The sequence below is a fragment of the Pyxicephalus adspersus genome, chromosome 3, assembly GCF_032062135.1.
Source record: "Pyxicephalus adspersus chromosome 3, UCB_Pads_2.0, whole genome shotgun sequence".
NCBI lineage: Eukaryota > Metazoa > Chordata > Amphibia > Anura > Pyxicephalidae > Pyxicephalus > Pyxicephalus adspersus.
In genome coordinates this window covers 44135533-44150997 of record NC_092860.1, presented here as the reverse complement: position 1 = coordinate 44150997, position 15465 = coordinate 44135533, and the positions used below count along the sequence as shown (strand labels likewise).

The window sequence follows — 15465 nt, the reverse complement described above, 5'->3', positions numbered from 1 at the left end:
AATGTTACTGAAGAACAGATTAAGAATATGCAAATCTCATCCATCATAAATTAAATCCTAGGTGTTCATCAGTAATAAATATTCTCTGATTCCCTAGATTTGACAGTCTAAATTGAATCATTATCCAAAATATTCAAGTAGCCCATACATACCTATTACCTATTTAACAATAATAATTTAAAATATAACAACAAAATCCAAAGAATTTATCTACAGTATAAAGTGATTTTGAAATAAAAAGGTTTTGATGTATAACATGCCTCCTAAAGTGTAGAGTTGATTTGTGATAGGTTTTACACACACCCAGCTGTCATTTATTCCTGTAACTATTTTATTTTAAGAAAATAGGAAACGTTCTCCTTTAGCATTCAGCCCATCCCTAGTTCATTGGCCTGGATTATTTAAAGGTTACGTTTTCTCCGCTGTATCTGCAAAATACAAGCTTTTTTTGGCACCACAAATCATAAACGCCTGGCAGTCCTATTCCATGTTAATGCAAACTATTAACACATTTTTTTTCATTAAAATTGAAGGCAAAAAAAATCTTAAAAGAAAGAAAAAAAGTAACAAATGCAGAGGTAGAAGTTAGTCATCTTGTTAATATCAACCATATAAATTTGGTCTGTCAAATCTTTTCGGGTATTTTTACACATCTGACATCTCAGCTCACATTGTAATCCAGTATAAAATTTTGTTGCTTAAAGCATCAACTCTAGTGATATAACTACATCTTGTTTTAAATGCATTTTTGATTTGGAAAAATTTTACCTCTAATTTGATATTGTTGTGCTACCTAAGGTTGTAATGTCCTTCAGGTTTTTTTGCTGCTGTGAAATAAAATATGAGAACCAAAGTTGTCAGACAAGATGGTAGCCATAAACATGACCTGATAAGGAAAGTCAACAAAATCTGTAAGCAATATTAGATTATAATTGGGGTGGTCTGGGGGGTAGCCTGAGATTTAACCTTTAGGTGGACCCATGTTACCTTGGAAGTGTTCAAGACATGCTGGACATGCTGCAGACTGGATGCACACATATTATTTCAATACTCCAATTATCATAAAATAAACTATTATTTTATCTTGTATCATGTCTATTGCAGATGTCCAGTTATGATTGCTACAGTTTAATGTCGGCTATTTTGGACTTCTGGTAACCCTAACAGCTAAAGGGAATTTTTTTTTATCATGCACACAGCACAATCGTACTTTTCATCTCAGGTTTTGCAACATAGACTAGTAGTTGTAACATTCAGTTATTATTTATCATTTGTAACCTAAAATATTCTTATCTACAAGATGTATTTAAATATCTGTGTGTTGGAGATACCTCTTCTCACTGCCTGACAAAATATGACTAAGCATATACAGCACCTCCTGTATTGAGCCAGATTTATAAAAGCTCTTCAAGCCTGGAGAGGATACACTTTCATTGGTGAACCTGGGGGATCCTGTAAACCTGGAGTGGACTTCTTAAAGTCACTTGCTATTTGTTTGCAAATTCAATTCAAAAATTCAAATTCAAAAATCCTGGACCAGATATCTTCTAGTTTTTTTGGATCTCCCAGGTTCACTGATGAAACTGTATCTTCTCCAGTCTTGAAGCGCTTTAATAAATCAGGCCCATTGTGTGGGAATCAGGCCATAAGAGTTGATGATAAAAGCTTGCACCTTTTAGAGGTTCTCATTGTTACACACGTCTATTTAAAAAGTCTTCTTTTTTTAGGTATAAAATGGTCTTTGGCCCTGGAAAACATCAAAATAATTTCTAATTAAATCTGAATAAAACTCCCTAGAAGAGTGTAGAAACAGTTTTTTTTTCTTTTTTTAGCTTTTTTTAGTCCTGGAATGGATCTGGACTAGAATTGAAAACATTTCCTAACAAATAGCTAATGATAGCTAATAAAATCCATTGCAGGATTTCTGTATAACCTACCTTCACTAAAGTGTATTCTCTCCAGCATGTCAACCAGCATATTTCCTTTTGCTCCTCCTTAGGGTGCTTGGCCATTTCCAAAAGAAAAGATATGCAAGAATCTCTTTGCTGGGAAATTGACCTACTGAAGTCAAATTTGTTAGCAGATTCTGGTAAAACCATAAAAATATTATATGTAAAGGAAACACATTGCAAGTAAACATTTAAAATACCTGATTTTCTGTGATTTAACTGCATTTTTTAAATTTGTGACAAGGTTTCCTTAAAGATTGTACAATTAGGTAATGATATGTGTAATGAAATGTAAATGGATGTCTCTGTGTGACCCAAGGTTTAGATGGCCACGACCAGTTTGATAATACATTTGGTGAACATATTTATTGAGATTATATTGGGACTAAAATGATCTGAGGTAATGAAATTTGCATACCAAAGAACCTCTGCTAACTGATTGATCTCATTTTCATGACTATCAGGTCAATACAATACTATGTATGCCACATCATTCAATATTTTATTCAATGACAAATAACTTGTAGAAATTGGTTATAAATTACTACTATAATGCTCTTCTTAGATTTTCTGCTATCCTAGAAAGTTAAAAAACAAACTTTTAAATGACCCTATTTTATTGTACATAGCTTATCTGTTGTTGCTGCACATATTGCCACCATTCATGGAAACATTACTGACGGGTCAATAGAAATTGTTTTTGTGCTTCCAGGATGCAGCTACTGCAAGAATCTCAAACTGTAAAACTAATGAATTCCAGACATCATTTGCTTCACAATAACAGTACATGTATGTTACACAATACTTTGAAATGCTTCCTAAAACCATCTAACCTTTTATATCCCTATTACCATTAAAACTAATATAGGACCAAGAAATTATCTTTCCTACAAGGACAATTTTAGAAAAAATGAGGCCCTGGATAAATGTGTAGTGGAAGTCCTAAATTCACAGCATTACAGTCCCTTGCACCACTGCTATTCTCTCAGTTAGGGCTCTAGAGAAGATGAAGCCCTTGGGCAATTGCCCCGTTTGCCCTACCCTGAAAGCAGTCTTTTATAAATGTATTGAAGTGATAATCTCACAATAGTCTCGACCTAAACATGCTGACACCCAGCAAATTTTGAAGCAGCCATGTTGATTAGTGTAAATTATAGGTATTACCTTTTCAACTGAACTTTTGAACAAATTCCCATTGCTGTGCTTGGATTACTGTGAACTTATCCACATAACCAGGAGCTCTGCTTCCTTTTAGTTTCCAGTTAACAGAACTGAGGTCTTACAGCTGCTTACCACCTACCTCATATGGCTTCAAGTGATAATGAAGACACACAGCTTACACCGAGCTGAGCGCTGGGCACCCCACATGCGCACTATTTGTGCTTTTTGATGTACTGAGTCTAACATTCCTATTTTAAAGTGCTGGTTATTTTTTTTTAGTTTTTAGCTGCTGTTCCCAGCAGTGAGGGAGTAAAGGGATGCTAAGCATGTGTAAGCATGAGAGTAAAGCAGTAAAATAGATTTGTTGCCTTGCCCTGCAAGTGAAAATCGAAGGTTTGCTTTATGGTTTGATTAACAAAGGTGACAACGTTTGTTTTCATTTTTCAGAGGTAAATATGACAAAGCAGGCCGCAATAAAAATGTATATATTTTTGCATGATATCAGTATCTATGCATATGTATTTGTTGGGGCTAAAATGTTTTCGTACAGCTGAAAGGCTCTGGGGGTTGTAAACCTTATCCTGTTTTCAGCATCAAGTGAGTCACTGACCTGGAACAATCACACACCCAGTAAAGTAGTAAAGCAAGGATGATGACAGCTCCAAAGTCCACACCTTACAAAGTAAGTCAGTAGTGGCAATTCCCATATTTCTGTCCTCACAGGCTTCTGAAGGAATTCCAATCTAAAAAAATGTTTTGTGTATGTTACATGTATGAAGCTGTTTCAAACTCTAAATTTATCGTATGAACTGTTTTTTGATGCTGCAAAGACTAATGTTTAGAGTAGCCAATTCACACTAGATACCAAGAGCCATTTATTGTCTGTGACAATGTTAAGTTCACTGAGATTGTGCTGATGTACCTGTTACCATTCCCAATGTTATTCATATATTGCAAAGCTCTGCGTAAAGTGTCAGCACTATATATACAAGTAAATAAAAATAAAATATAAGGTTCCTACTAAGGTGGACAGCTAACTAGACTTAGCTCAACAGCAAAAGTGTCTTACTATGGATAAACACCGTCCAAAAATTGTCCAACAAAAAAAGTGAACAACTACTGCCCAATGACACCAATGAATGAGCAATGGCGCTGGAAACTAAGGACCATCCCAGCGGATCTGATTGGGCGTAACGTGTTCGCTATCTATTGTGTGTATGGTCGTTCATTGATCATATATTGTTCTGTATTACACTTTCTGCTGTACACATCATTTCCTGCATCGTTTAAACGATCGTATCTAGTGTGTGTACATTATTGGTGGATTATATTTGCATGATCGTATCATTTCAACATGAACGGAATTGTGCACAATCCGATCGTTCAAAATAATCATGCATAATCATTGATGGGTCGTTAATCGTTCGTTTTCTAACGATAATTATTGCACGTGTGTACATATTTACTGTATGCAGTATATCACTAAACACACTGAACATAACAGCAGGGGTTTGATTGCTATGGTTGTTTCTGAAAATGTATACTGATGTCATTGCTTCAATACTTTAAATCATTGACCTTGGGATAAATATGCAGATTGGAACTTCTGACATTATTGATCTTGTTCTAGGACAGGGATACAGAAAATACAAAAACAGTCTGACGGCAAAACAGCCAGGCAAATATAATTTACAAAAGGAGAGTTATTTTAAGAGGTAGTGTTTGGGAGTCTCACCTTCCTGAGAAACCCAAAAAAATGAAAATATTGCTTTTGGTCCCTAAAAGTTAGTTCCCTAAAAGTCTGCTCAAAATCAACACTTTCAGGAATGTTGATCTCCTGGGACCCTCACATTTCTTCCTGGTCCCTCCTGATGACTTGATATCACTATATACTTATATAAGGACTATTTCAGACTCATGGTTAATTGAAGTGATCTACTACAAGCTCGCTGAGCTCCCAACTGCTACCATACAAGTTCCTTGTCACTTGGTTGCTTTTCCACCTCTAGAGGTAGAACTGCACTCTACTGCAAGGGTAACACACACAAACTCATTACCTTGTGTTGCTGCTTGCTGCTCCTGGACTCATAGGTTTTCCACCAAAAATATTAAAGGGACTCTGGAGGTGGAAACAGTGGGAGCTGTGAGAGAGCCAAACCCATGCCAAAATTGGCTTCTTTGTGAGATGAGAACAGAACAGTGTGGAGCAGTTGTAGACACCAGAAAAAAATGGGCATTTTTTTCAGGTAACAAAGGTTTAATAAATATTTTTTATGACAGGGTGGGCTTTATAAAACAACATATGAAGTTTTAAAAATTATTTATGAGTAGTGATAGTTCTGGTTGAGATAGATGGAAATTTGACATATGACTTATAGTTAAATATTTTTTACTCCCTTATGAAAAACAAAACAACAAATAATAACACAGTTACAGTATGTGCTAGCATTAATGAAAACATTATATATATATATATATATATATATATATATATATATATATATACCCTATACATTCTATACATATCCCTTAAAATATTTGTTCACAAAAAAGCAGCAAATGATGATAGGTTAAATATACCTTGAGGTGCTCTGTGACTTTAATATGTGCTTTTGCAAGTGTGTGTGTGTGTGTGTGCCTTGTAATGAATGCTCCTCCCTCATTCCCTTTGCTAGGAATGAACAGTCTGTCAGCAGCAGGGAAGAGAGAAGCAGCTTGTATGGAATAATGTGTTGCTGTGTGCTCTAGTACTGTCTACCTGTCCTCAGCTACAAGTACAGGCAAAACTTTCCTGTTAACTTTCCTGCTGTTTTACAGCCTTTCCTGCTATAGGGACTGCTAGCAAACTCTTAAGTCTGTTTGGAGCAAGATGCAACATTGGACAGCATGGTATCACCAGGTAGACTCAATATCTGGATCAAGATGACCCCAGTTATCATTCTGCTGATTACTTCTTCACTGCTGAACTCCCCATGCCAAGTAAGAATAGGCTGTACATACTTTTCAATTGTTGTTTTCTATTGGCTATGAGATGAAGCAAATACACCTTGTTATTTCTCTGGTACCCATTTCATTTTGGGTACAGTTAAATTGACCATTGAAAGCTGCTGGTAACATGGTATTGGGTTTGTTTTACTATAATGTTTAAATGAATCACATTTTATTATTGCATTATTATACACTACAGTTTGTATCAGTTTGCTTGCTATCTGTCACTTAAGCTAGCTGTGATGACGACTCCTATAAAACATTATACAATGATGACTGTATTATTGTTTGCACTACATTAAGGAGTTATTATCACAAAGACTGTAAATTCTGCTACAGCATCCACTTTTAGGTGATCTGTCATACATACCTGTCATTACACCTTGCAGCTTTAGGCAGTAAACCTGCCATGCTGGACAAGGTAAATGTCAATAGCACGCAATAAGACGTCACCCCGGTTAATGTCAGACAATTAGCATGCATGCATTGTATAGGTTAGGAATTAAGAATATCTGCTGTTCATGTAATATAAAACATTCTCATGTTTCTTAATACCAACCACTGGTTTATAATAGTTTCTTTCAATAGTTTTTTTGTTCTTTTTTTGCTACAATTTTAGTTATACATTTGCAAGCAAAATGACTTTCTTATACTTGCTTTATGCTATGTTGGTTGGTATAATGGTTTAAAATGAGACTGCATACTTTTGCGTAATGATGGGTATGTGAATCTCTCACAGAGCAAAATGAATTGTACGCATATTCATCAAAGCAGATCACAGAAAGAACCTGCAAAGACCTACAATTTTTTTGCTGGGGGTATTCCTCATGTGTGGATAGCTCATCCTAATGTTGTGGATTTTAGGTCCACATTGGAATTTAGTCCCAACCTCCTAATCCCTCAGTTTATTATAGGCATGTCAAAAGGCAGTAGAGAAGCACCTGATGATGATGGATGATGCAGGGACAGGCTGGAACCCTGGTATCAATCATTTGCAGCCCCTATGTGCCAGGGTCAATGATTGGCTTGAAGGAAAGGGTGAGGCTCCTTGGACACTAGGAAAAAGTTTTGTAAAACAAATAAAAAGTTACTTGTGGCCAGCTGACTATATTAGTGCCTATGGGCTTGTGTTAGATACAGTTGCTACAGTATGTGGTGTGATTTTCTTTAAAAGACACATTGTCCACAGAAAGTTTAAACATAATCATGGTAAATTCAAAGATCCCTGAGAACAGATACCGTTACCCAATCAAGATGATAACATTTAAAGATTCACTATTCTATTCCACTTTTTCTTTTTCTTTTTCTGATTGTTGTATTTAAATGCACTTGGAATAACTCAGAATAATTAATCATTTTTGGGACTGGTTGTAGATTTAAAGATAAAGATGTTTGGCCTAATTGCCAAAATGCACACGGCCTAATAACGACTGTAATCTGAATAAATCATTGGGCTGTGCCATACACAGATCATCAGAAGTATCCACAACCTCAGCTGACCTTAGCTAGCTTTTCCAAAAGCATGTGTTCATACTATATACATCCAGCTGCCAGTTACAGCATTGTTACAACTTATCTCACCAATATATCATGTGTCACCTGCTTGAATAGGTAACTGTCACATAGGCTGCACTTTCTTTTTTGTGACATGAGGGACACTTGCATTCCAGACTCTTGACATTGAGTAATCATATGGCAGACATTCTTCTACATAAACAGAAGGGACACACATCTCCCAACTGTCCAATTTAAAGCACTTGGAACTGCTCCAGTGCAGAAAAAGAAAACTAAAAAAAGCCAGCAAGTTTTATTTGTGTATGTAATGTGTCTTGGGAGTAACACATGCTGCTGAGCCCTACTGACTGGTGTGACACTTTATTATTGCACATGCACTTATCACCTACATTGTCTTCATCTACTTTGAAAGGGCACTATAACTGGCTGTCATCTGAGCTGATGATTTTTATACACGGCGTGCATATCTCATGCTTCTCTTGTGTTCCCATCTGCTGTCTAATACACTGATGTGGTGTGCAGGTCAATGTGCTTTTCAAAGAATGAAATGAAGAAGTCCATTTCAATGGATGTACTATTGATTGTGTAGTGTGGAAATGGGACTTAACTATACGTTTCCAGGTTTATGTTGGGAAACATGCTTGTGATGTCATTGCTAAAACTGCATTCATTTATATTACTATTAGAAGCCTATTCCAAGTTGTGTTTTATATTTCAAAGCAGTTGCGATCTCCATCCAGATGACATTGAGGGCCGGTGTCAACAGACTTTAAATTGTTGATAGCTTGACTTCTGTTTGTAATGATTCTGAAAGCATTATTAATTCATTGAAAGATGCAAAATGAAAATATAATAATATGCTATCCCCGCCTATTGGTAGCCAATACTTGTGTACATGCATGAGGTTCAGCTGGGTGTCATGGCTCAGAGTTGGCAATCTTATGGTGACAATAGCAGGACATGCCTGCTCATCAAACATCAGCATGGCTGTTTATCTTCTCCATCAGAAATGGACCTTTATGCTAGAATGCCTAGGTATTACTTTATATAAACTTGCAGATTCAAAGTCTACTGCATGTCTGTTGTAAGTCACAAGATCTGAAGCCCGGAAGGCCAAACTCTAAGGTGTGGACAATGGTGAAATTTATGTGAATGATTCCCCTGATGACAGGCATGGGTCACATGACTTAATGTGCTGGCCTTCAGTCACATGACTCAGAACTGGAGGATTGCAGCCCTTTTTGTTAATTGTACATGCATGCCATTTCATTTTAAATTAGTTACAAAGATGCACTGTGTGAAAACATTCATAGGGATTTTCACTGTAAGAACTAGTAGTTACACTAAGCAGGTATTCATCAGTGTGTTGACGGTTTGTGTCCTTATTATACAATTATTAACCTTATTTTTCCTGATTACTATTGTTAATAAGACAAAAGGTCATAGGAAATCCAATATTTTACAGTTGACAGCAGAACAAGTGATAAGTGGAAATCTTCTAATTTTGACATCTGATCAGGTGACAACTGTCTACTTTGTAAGGCCTTCCTCCTGTTACATCTCCTAGACATATAAGTAAAGGGAATTTAAAGGAAGTCCTAAAAGTACCCAGACAATGGAATTAAAGGGACAGAGATTTTTTTCTATATTTGTGTGGGGTTGCACGAAACTCAAACAATCAAAAATATTTGATTGCAATGAAAAATAAAATAATGAGCTCAATTATATTTTTTCTAAGAAGATTATATAGTTTCACATTTGTCCAGTAATCCAGCATGATATTTTGTTTCTGTGTGGGAACTTTCTGTAATAAAGATCAGACACTGATGCTCTTTTTTGTGCAGAATGAATGATCTTGTATCCGCCCTTCTGTAGTTGTATATAGACCCTTTATAGTAATAGTGGTCCAGCTGAGTCCCTCCCACAGATCAGCTCTTTACACAGGTGATATCACTGCTACTTTTACAAGGAAAAATCTGGGTTTACAAAGGCATTTGTGTACACAAAGTGTATTTTTATCCTTTGCTGTTCTTGAATATATTAAAATAAAATGGTGTTTTTGTTTTTTGTTTTTTACCTGGGGTTCAGCTTTAATGACTAAATTGATGATAGTACATTGTCAGTACCCTGCCCCAACCTGACCTTCTGCTTTGTCCCCTAGTAAGCCCCAAGGGCCATCTAATAGAGCAAGGCAAACAGTGTAGAGATTTACAGGCTTGCTCAGAAATACAATTTAATAGTAATTATGTGTTTAACATAGTTTTAGCCCAAATATTATCGTAATCACAGATAAGTTTAATGTTGCCTTGTTCTGTGGTTTCTGGGTACAAGAAATTATAGTACATGTGCTTTGTGATATTGTAAAGGGAAGGTTAATAAAGTTGTAATAATTATACAATGTAAAGTTAGGCTAGTATGGTGATTTTAGGTATACTGGTGCCAAAACATGCTGGAATCGGTAAAGGAAAACAAGGAATGGGACTGCAGTTAAAGATGACTGCTGACCTTAAATCAACCACTAAATAAAATTAATGTCAATCCCCACAGTAATCAGGAAAACAAAAAAGCAGCAAAGAGGTTGATTGTCCAAAGAACTAGTAATCAGAATGAAAGTAGAGTTTCCTACCTGACCCTAAAATCTCCCTCATACAGTTTGTCAGTTTCTGCTGTCCTTTCTCAACAACAGTTTCCAAAAAAACTGACCTTAAGGCAGACCTGTGCCCCTTCTTATAAAGTCAGGAGGCTGCCGTAAAAAAATCTTATTAGTTAGATTCGGGCAGTGCATTATGGTTTCAGAAATTTCCTTCTGGGTCAATCTGTACATAAATTCACCGGGACTGCACAGTAGTGTTCATAAAACTGTGTAGAATTGCATTTTGCACCCTTTTGCTGTTAAAGTCATGTCTGCAAAAATGTTGCATGAAATTGCAGTCATACCATACCAATTCCAGTTCATGCTATTGTGACTTCCAAACTAGGCCAAGACCACAAACTTTCTTGGGGTACAGCTAATGCATTCAACACCAACCAAAATGCAAACCATACTAGTTATATAATGCAACACTGACGGCCCAAAACAAACAATATCTTTATGTGAGTTTTTAGCAAAGGCAATTGTGTTATGAGATGATAGAGTTAACCTAACGAGCCATAAGTTTTTCAAAAATGGCAAAAAAAGTTGGTTTTGTGCTTGAATAAAACAACTGCCCTGAACTAGCAAATATATTTCACATAACACACTGCAGACCCAATGGGATCTATTTATAAAGCAGTGAATTTAAAATTCACCAAATATCTTGCGTGAAAAATCTCCCAGGTAAATGTATTTTCAATGGGAGTGATTGATTCCTATCCAGAGAATGTTTGGTGCGTTTCAGATTTACTGATTTATAGATTGACTCCAATGAGTAATATATGTTTATAGGATTTAAACTAACTTGGCATAAGCTATGATTAAAGGGTGTTCAATTCTGAGTGAACAAACATGTAAAGTAAAAGTTCATGGTCAGTTAAAACTGCATAAAATGTATCTTTGTTATACAAATAATGGCAAAAAATTATTAATGAGGTTTTAATATAGCATACTGTATTGAAAAATGATTTCTTATGTATGGAAGTAAAAACATCTTTAACACATTTTCTACTTGTGAAGATCAAGTTTACATTCCACACGTTCCACAAACAGTGGTTAGGTCAAAATGTCACAAATACAAACTTATATTTGAAGCCAGAATATTAATCTGAGTGCAGGAACACTATATCGCAATCTCAATTATGCTGCTTTTACTGACCAGAAATACCAAAGGGCTTTACTAAAATGTACAACTTAGAGCTGTCATGCAATGCTGTTTAGCAGCTTTTGAGCAACTTTCATAACTCACTCTAAACATTATGAAATTATTCATATTATGTCAATTAGCCTCTTTAACAGAAAAAACTTTGTAGGTCTGAAGGTAGCATATACTGGTATGTAGTTTTATTCCACACATGTGGCTTTAATGACTTCTATAACACAGATATTGTACCTTGAGTGAAGGACATGTAGGAACATTATCCAGCCAAACAAGAATTCAACTCTCAACTGAAATAGGATTAAAGCTAAAACCCAATCACATCATTGGTTGCTGTAGCTGACACCTCTAGTTTAATTTTATTTCACCTTTACTTCAATTGTCATTGTTAGATAAGACAGTGGACACTCTGTGATCAAGTTGCCTGCAGTTTAATTGGTATGATCCAGATAAAACCTTGATAATTGGATGGGTTTTTGCCACTGTAATCAAAAGTGTATGTAGGCTGGAGTTCTCAGCATATGGAATAAACGCTTTTTAGGAGTTTTTATTAAATTTGTGTTTAGGAGCTCACTGCTGGTTAGGAAGATGTACAATTTAAAATGGTTGTTCATATATAGTTAGTGACTGTAGACGATGGCTGACCCATACATAATATTCTTTATCTGGACACAAATCTTTCATGGAAGTATTGAAGCTTAACTTGAGGTTTATAAAAGAAATTGTAATATTCGATGCCTTCTCTGACATTAACCACCCTATCTCTGTCCCTTGCAGACGTAGTGCTGGTACATTTGTGGGTTGAATGATGTCCAGTGACATTCAACCCTTTCAAATACTTTCCTGTAAGCCCAGGGAATCAACGACCCACTGGCGGAAGTACTGTCATGTCAAGGAAACAATCAAAAGCTTTTTGGTTGATATGTAGTAACTTACTAATGACCATTCAGTTCTAGATAGAGTCATCACCAGGTATCCGTTAGAGGGGCATTGTAACATTCATTGATGCATACCCTCACAATGGTATAAATTATAGGAAAAGCTCCATGTAGGCCATCTTGCTAGCAAAACCATATCATTTGTGGTACGGGCCATAAACTTCTCTGCAGTAAGTAAACACAACATACAGTTCCCAAATGCGTTGTCAGGACAAAAATACATTTGTCCAATCTCTTTAAACCTCTCCCTCATAATCAACTTTTAATTTAGGGATTTGAACAAATAGTCTCTAAATCACACCAGTGTTAATATAAAACATTCTTTATTCACAGGTAATAAAGACAATTACAATAAAGGCAATACCTATTCCATGCAAATCTTGTACTGGAGCTCCTAGAGCTTCTGACCATTCCAATTCATTGTTGTTCAATCATAATTCTATGTGCTTTATTGTCTACAGAAATTCTAAACTCAATGCATTTCACAGCGATATCACACTGCTTTTTCAAGAGATGGAGGAGCCACAGTTCCTTATTGTGCTGAATAATAAAACAAATACATTCCAAATGTTTTTTCACAGGACATCTCTTGCATCACTTTTTGAGGATCTTTATACCTAGCTCTCATGGTAATGGTTCAGGTGGCATTATATTGTTCCCCCAAAAAATGGAAGCACACTCCTGCCCCAGTCTTCCAACATGAACACACTCCAAGTAGGTAGGAAAAACTAGCTATGCACTTGCAATCAAAACAGCTCAAGATGACAACAATGTAGTTGTCTCAAAAGTGCATCACACTGGTCTGCTTCACATAACGTGTCTGTCATTGAACTAGAAAGTAATTATTCTAAAATAAATTGGGACACAATATGCAATTAAAGTGCATAGTCTAGTAATAATGTAGACAAATTATATACTAAATATATACAATGATTACCTTAAATTGTGCTAAATATAAAAGCAAAGGAAACAGACAACAGAAAAAAGAAGATATGGGTTGCAATAGAAAGACCTATACTGACATATGAAGCGCCATAAACTTCTGCTTGAAGAAACCTGAGTGTCCTGATGTACAGAGGCATGACAATACCATTACTTTTACACTAGGTAGCTGGAACAGATCAGAGCAGAAGTCATAAAGATTTTGGGTTCTTGATGCTTCACATAAACAAATATGTTCTGATGTAATTTTGCAATAAATGAATATATAGGTAGAGAGTATGTGTCAGTTGTAAGCTTATGACATAGACTTTAATTTACTGTCTTTTTAGCACATTGTAAAAATATTATAATATGTTGTTTCATTAAAAAAAAAGGCTTGGTTTTATTATATAGCCACAAATTCAGAGAGAAAGCAGACATCAAGATAACATCTGAAGCAAGTTAACAAAAAATTGAATGAGTACAGTATAAGATGGGAGGAACCAATATAAGTGATTTAAGCAGATGTTTGTGGGAGTGAGCGGTCTGGACAAAAGTCACTTGTGGATTATTAACCATTCTAAGGGGTGGGGGTCCAGCTGAAAAATTGTGATTTATCACTTGACTTGCAATAAATGTAGTAATGGGCCTATCAATGTATAAACCAATGATTGCATTAGGTTATAACCCACGGAACAGAGTCATTTCACCCATTGGGTATGTCTACAAGAATTACATTAAACCAATAATAAATCACTAAAGGCAGGGTATTTTGTGTGAAATGTATGATATGGTGAGACTTTTATGCACAGGAATATCACTTAAGTTAAAGAATAAAAAATGTAGTTCAACATTTACCATGCAAAAGAAGATAAATTTAGTGCTGTGTGTGTATGAATGTATTTAGATGACATAGCCTCTACATACATGCAAATTAGTAATCAAGAGTTTCCAGGAAAAAGGGGGCCAGTAAGCATGTGCCCACCCCACCAAGTCCAATGCCTTGCTTCAACAATAAATGCGGTCCCAATAACATCCAGCCTCCCCAAAAGAATGTGGGGCTTTGCTGGGGGGCTGATAATGGAATATGGAGCTCCTGGTAATAAAGGGCCTGCATATAATCACCCCCTTACCCAGGGGAATGAGTACAGGGGTACTTTTGCCCATTAGTACCTCAAACCCATTTCCAAAGTCAGCAAATACCAGGCACCTTAAAAAAAAGCCTTTATCTAACTTTTCAACTTTAAAAATACACTATGTATGTCCCCAGAGAACAATTTGGTGTTCCCAAATATGAAATATGGTGAAATATAATTTCACCAGGTTCACAAATTTTGAACCTGTTCAATATGACTTAAAATCAAAGTAGCACAATCTTAAACCTCATCCCTATCCTATATAAACAATAGGTCCGTGGTAAAAAATGTACTTTATTTATCCTTACAACTACTATTGTACTCCAACTACAGTTGATCAAAATTGGGCTTAGAATAGGGTATAACTAGGTTGGTGTTGAGCTCAGCAAGGTAAGATTAAAGTGCACCTTTGGCCTGTTTTGGTTTTTCACAAAGCAGAATTCCTGAATAACAAGATAAAACTAAATAGCCAATTAAAAGAACAGATTTTCTGAAATATTCACAATTAATCCAGAAATTTACTACAAAGAAAAGGTTTTACTACTTTTTCTGCTGCTAGATGTCCTCACTCCAATATCCTTCCTTTTTAATGGCTTAATGTAAAGGTTAGATTACCTGTTAGGGGTCTATATTAGGGGATGGTTTAGATAAGGGAGTGTAATGGGAGTTTTTTAGTTAAATTTACTTAATTCCTCACCAGCTACACTGTGCTCACTAGATCAGCCAGAGAACTCAAGTGTGCTCCTGGCACTATGCACAAAAATATTAGGAATTTGTAATTCTTAGTGATTTAAAAGGGGGTCTGTTAGACTTTAAAGATTGCCTTGTTTGTGAATGAGGCCTGCTACATACTGCTGCAATGCATCTATATCAGTCACATTTACTGTTGAGTTTAATGGATTCCTTTAACCCACACCAATGCATGCTATAACTGTGATACATATGTAAATACAAAGAGTGGCAGTGAGTAATACTAAATATCAAATATATAGTCTTAAAAACTTTTTTCTCATCTCTAAAATGTAATGTTGTAATGACATGATGGGTAACATCTGGGTATGTGAAC

At 35.8% G+C, this 15465-nt stretch overlaps 1 protein-coding gene across 1 annotated transcript in view; it reads left to right on the top strand.

Moving 5' to 3' along the window:
- Positions 1 to 5831: 5831 nt before the first annotated feature.
- The window catches only part of ADAMTSL1 (ADAMTS like 1), a 429836-nt gene continuing 420202 nt past the window's right edge, over positions 5832 to 15465 (top strand). The window contains exon 1 of the mRNA XM_072404398.1: positions 5832 to 6089. Within this exon, the coding sequence (XP_072260499.1) occupies positions 5997 to 6089 (93 nt within the window). The 5' untranslated portion in view covers positions 5832 to 5996. The remainder of the gene's footprint in view (positions 6090 to 15465) is intronic.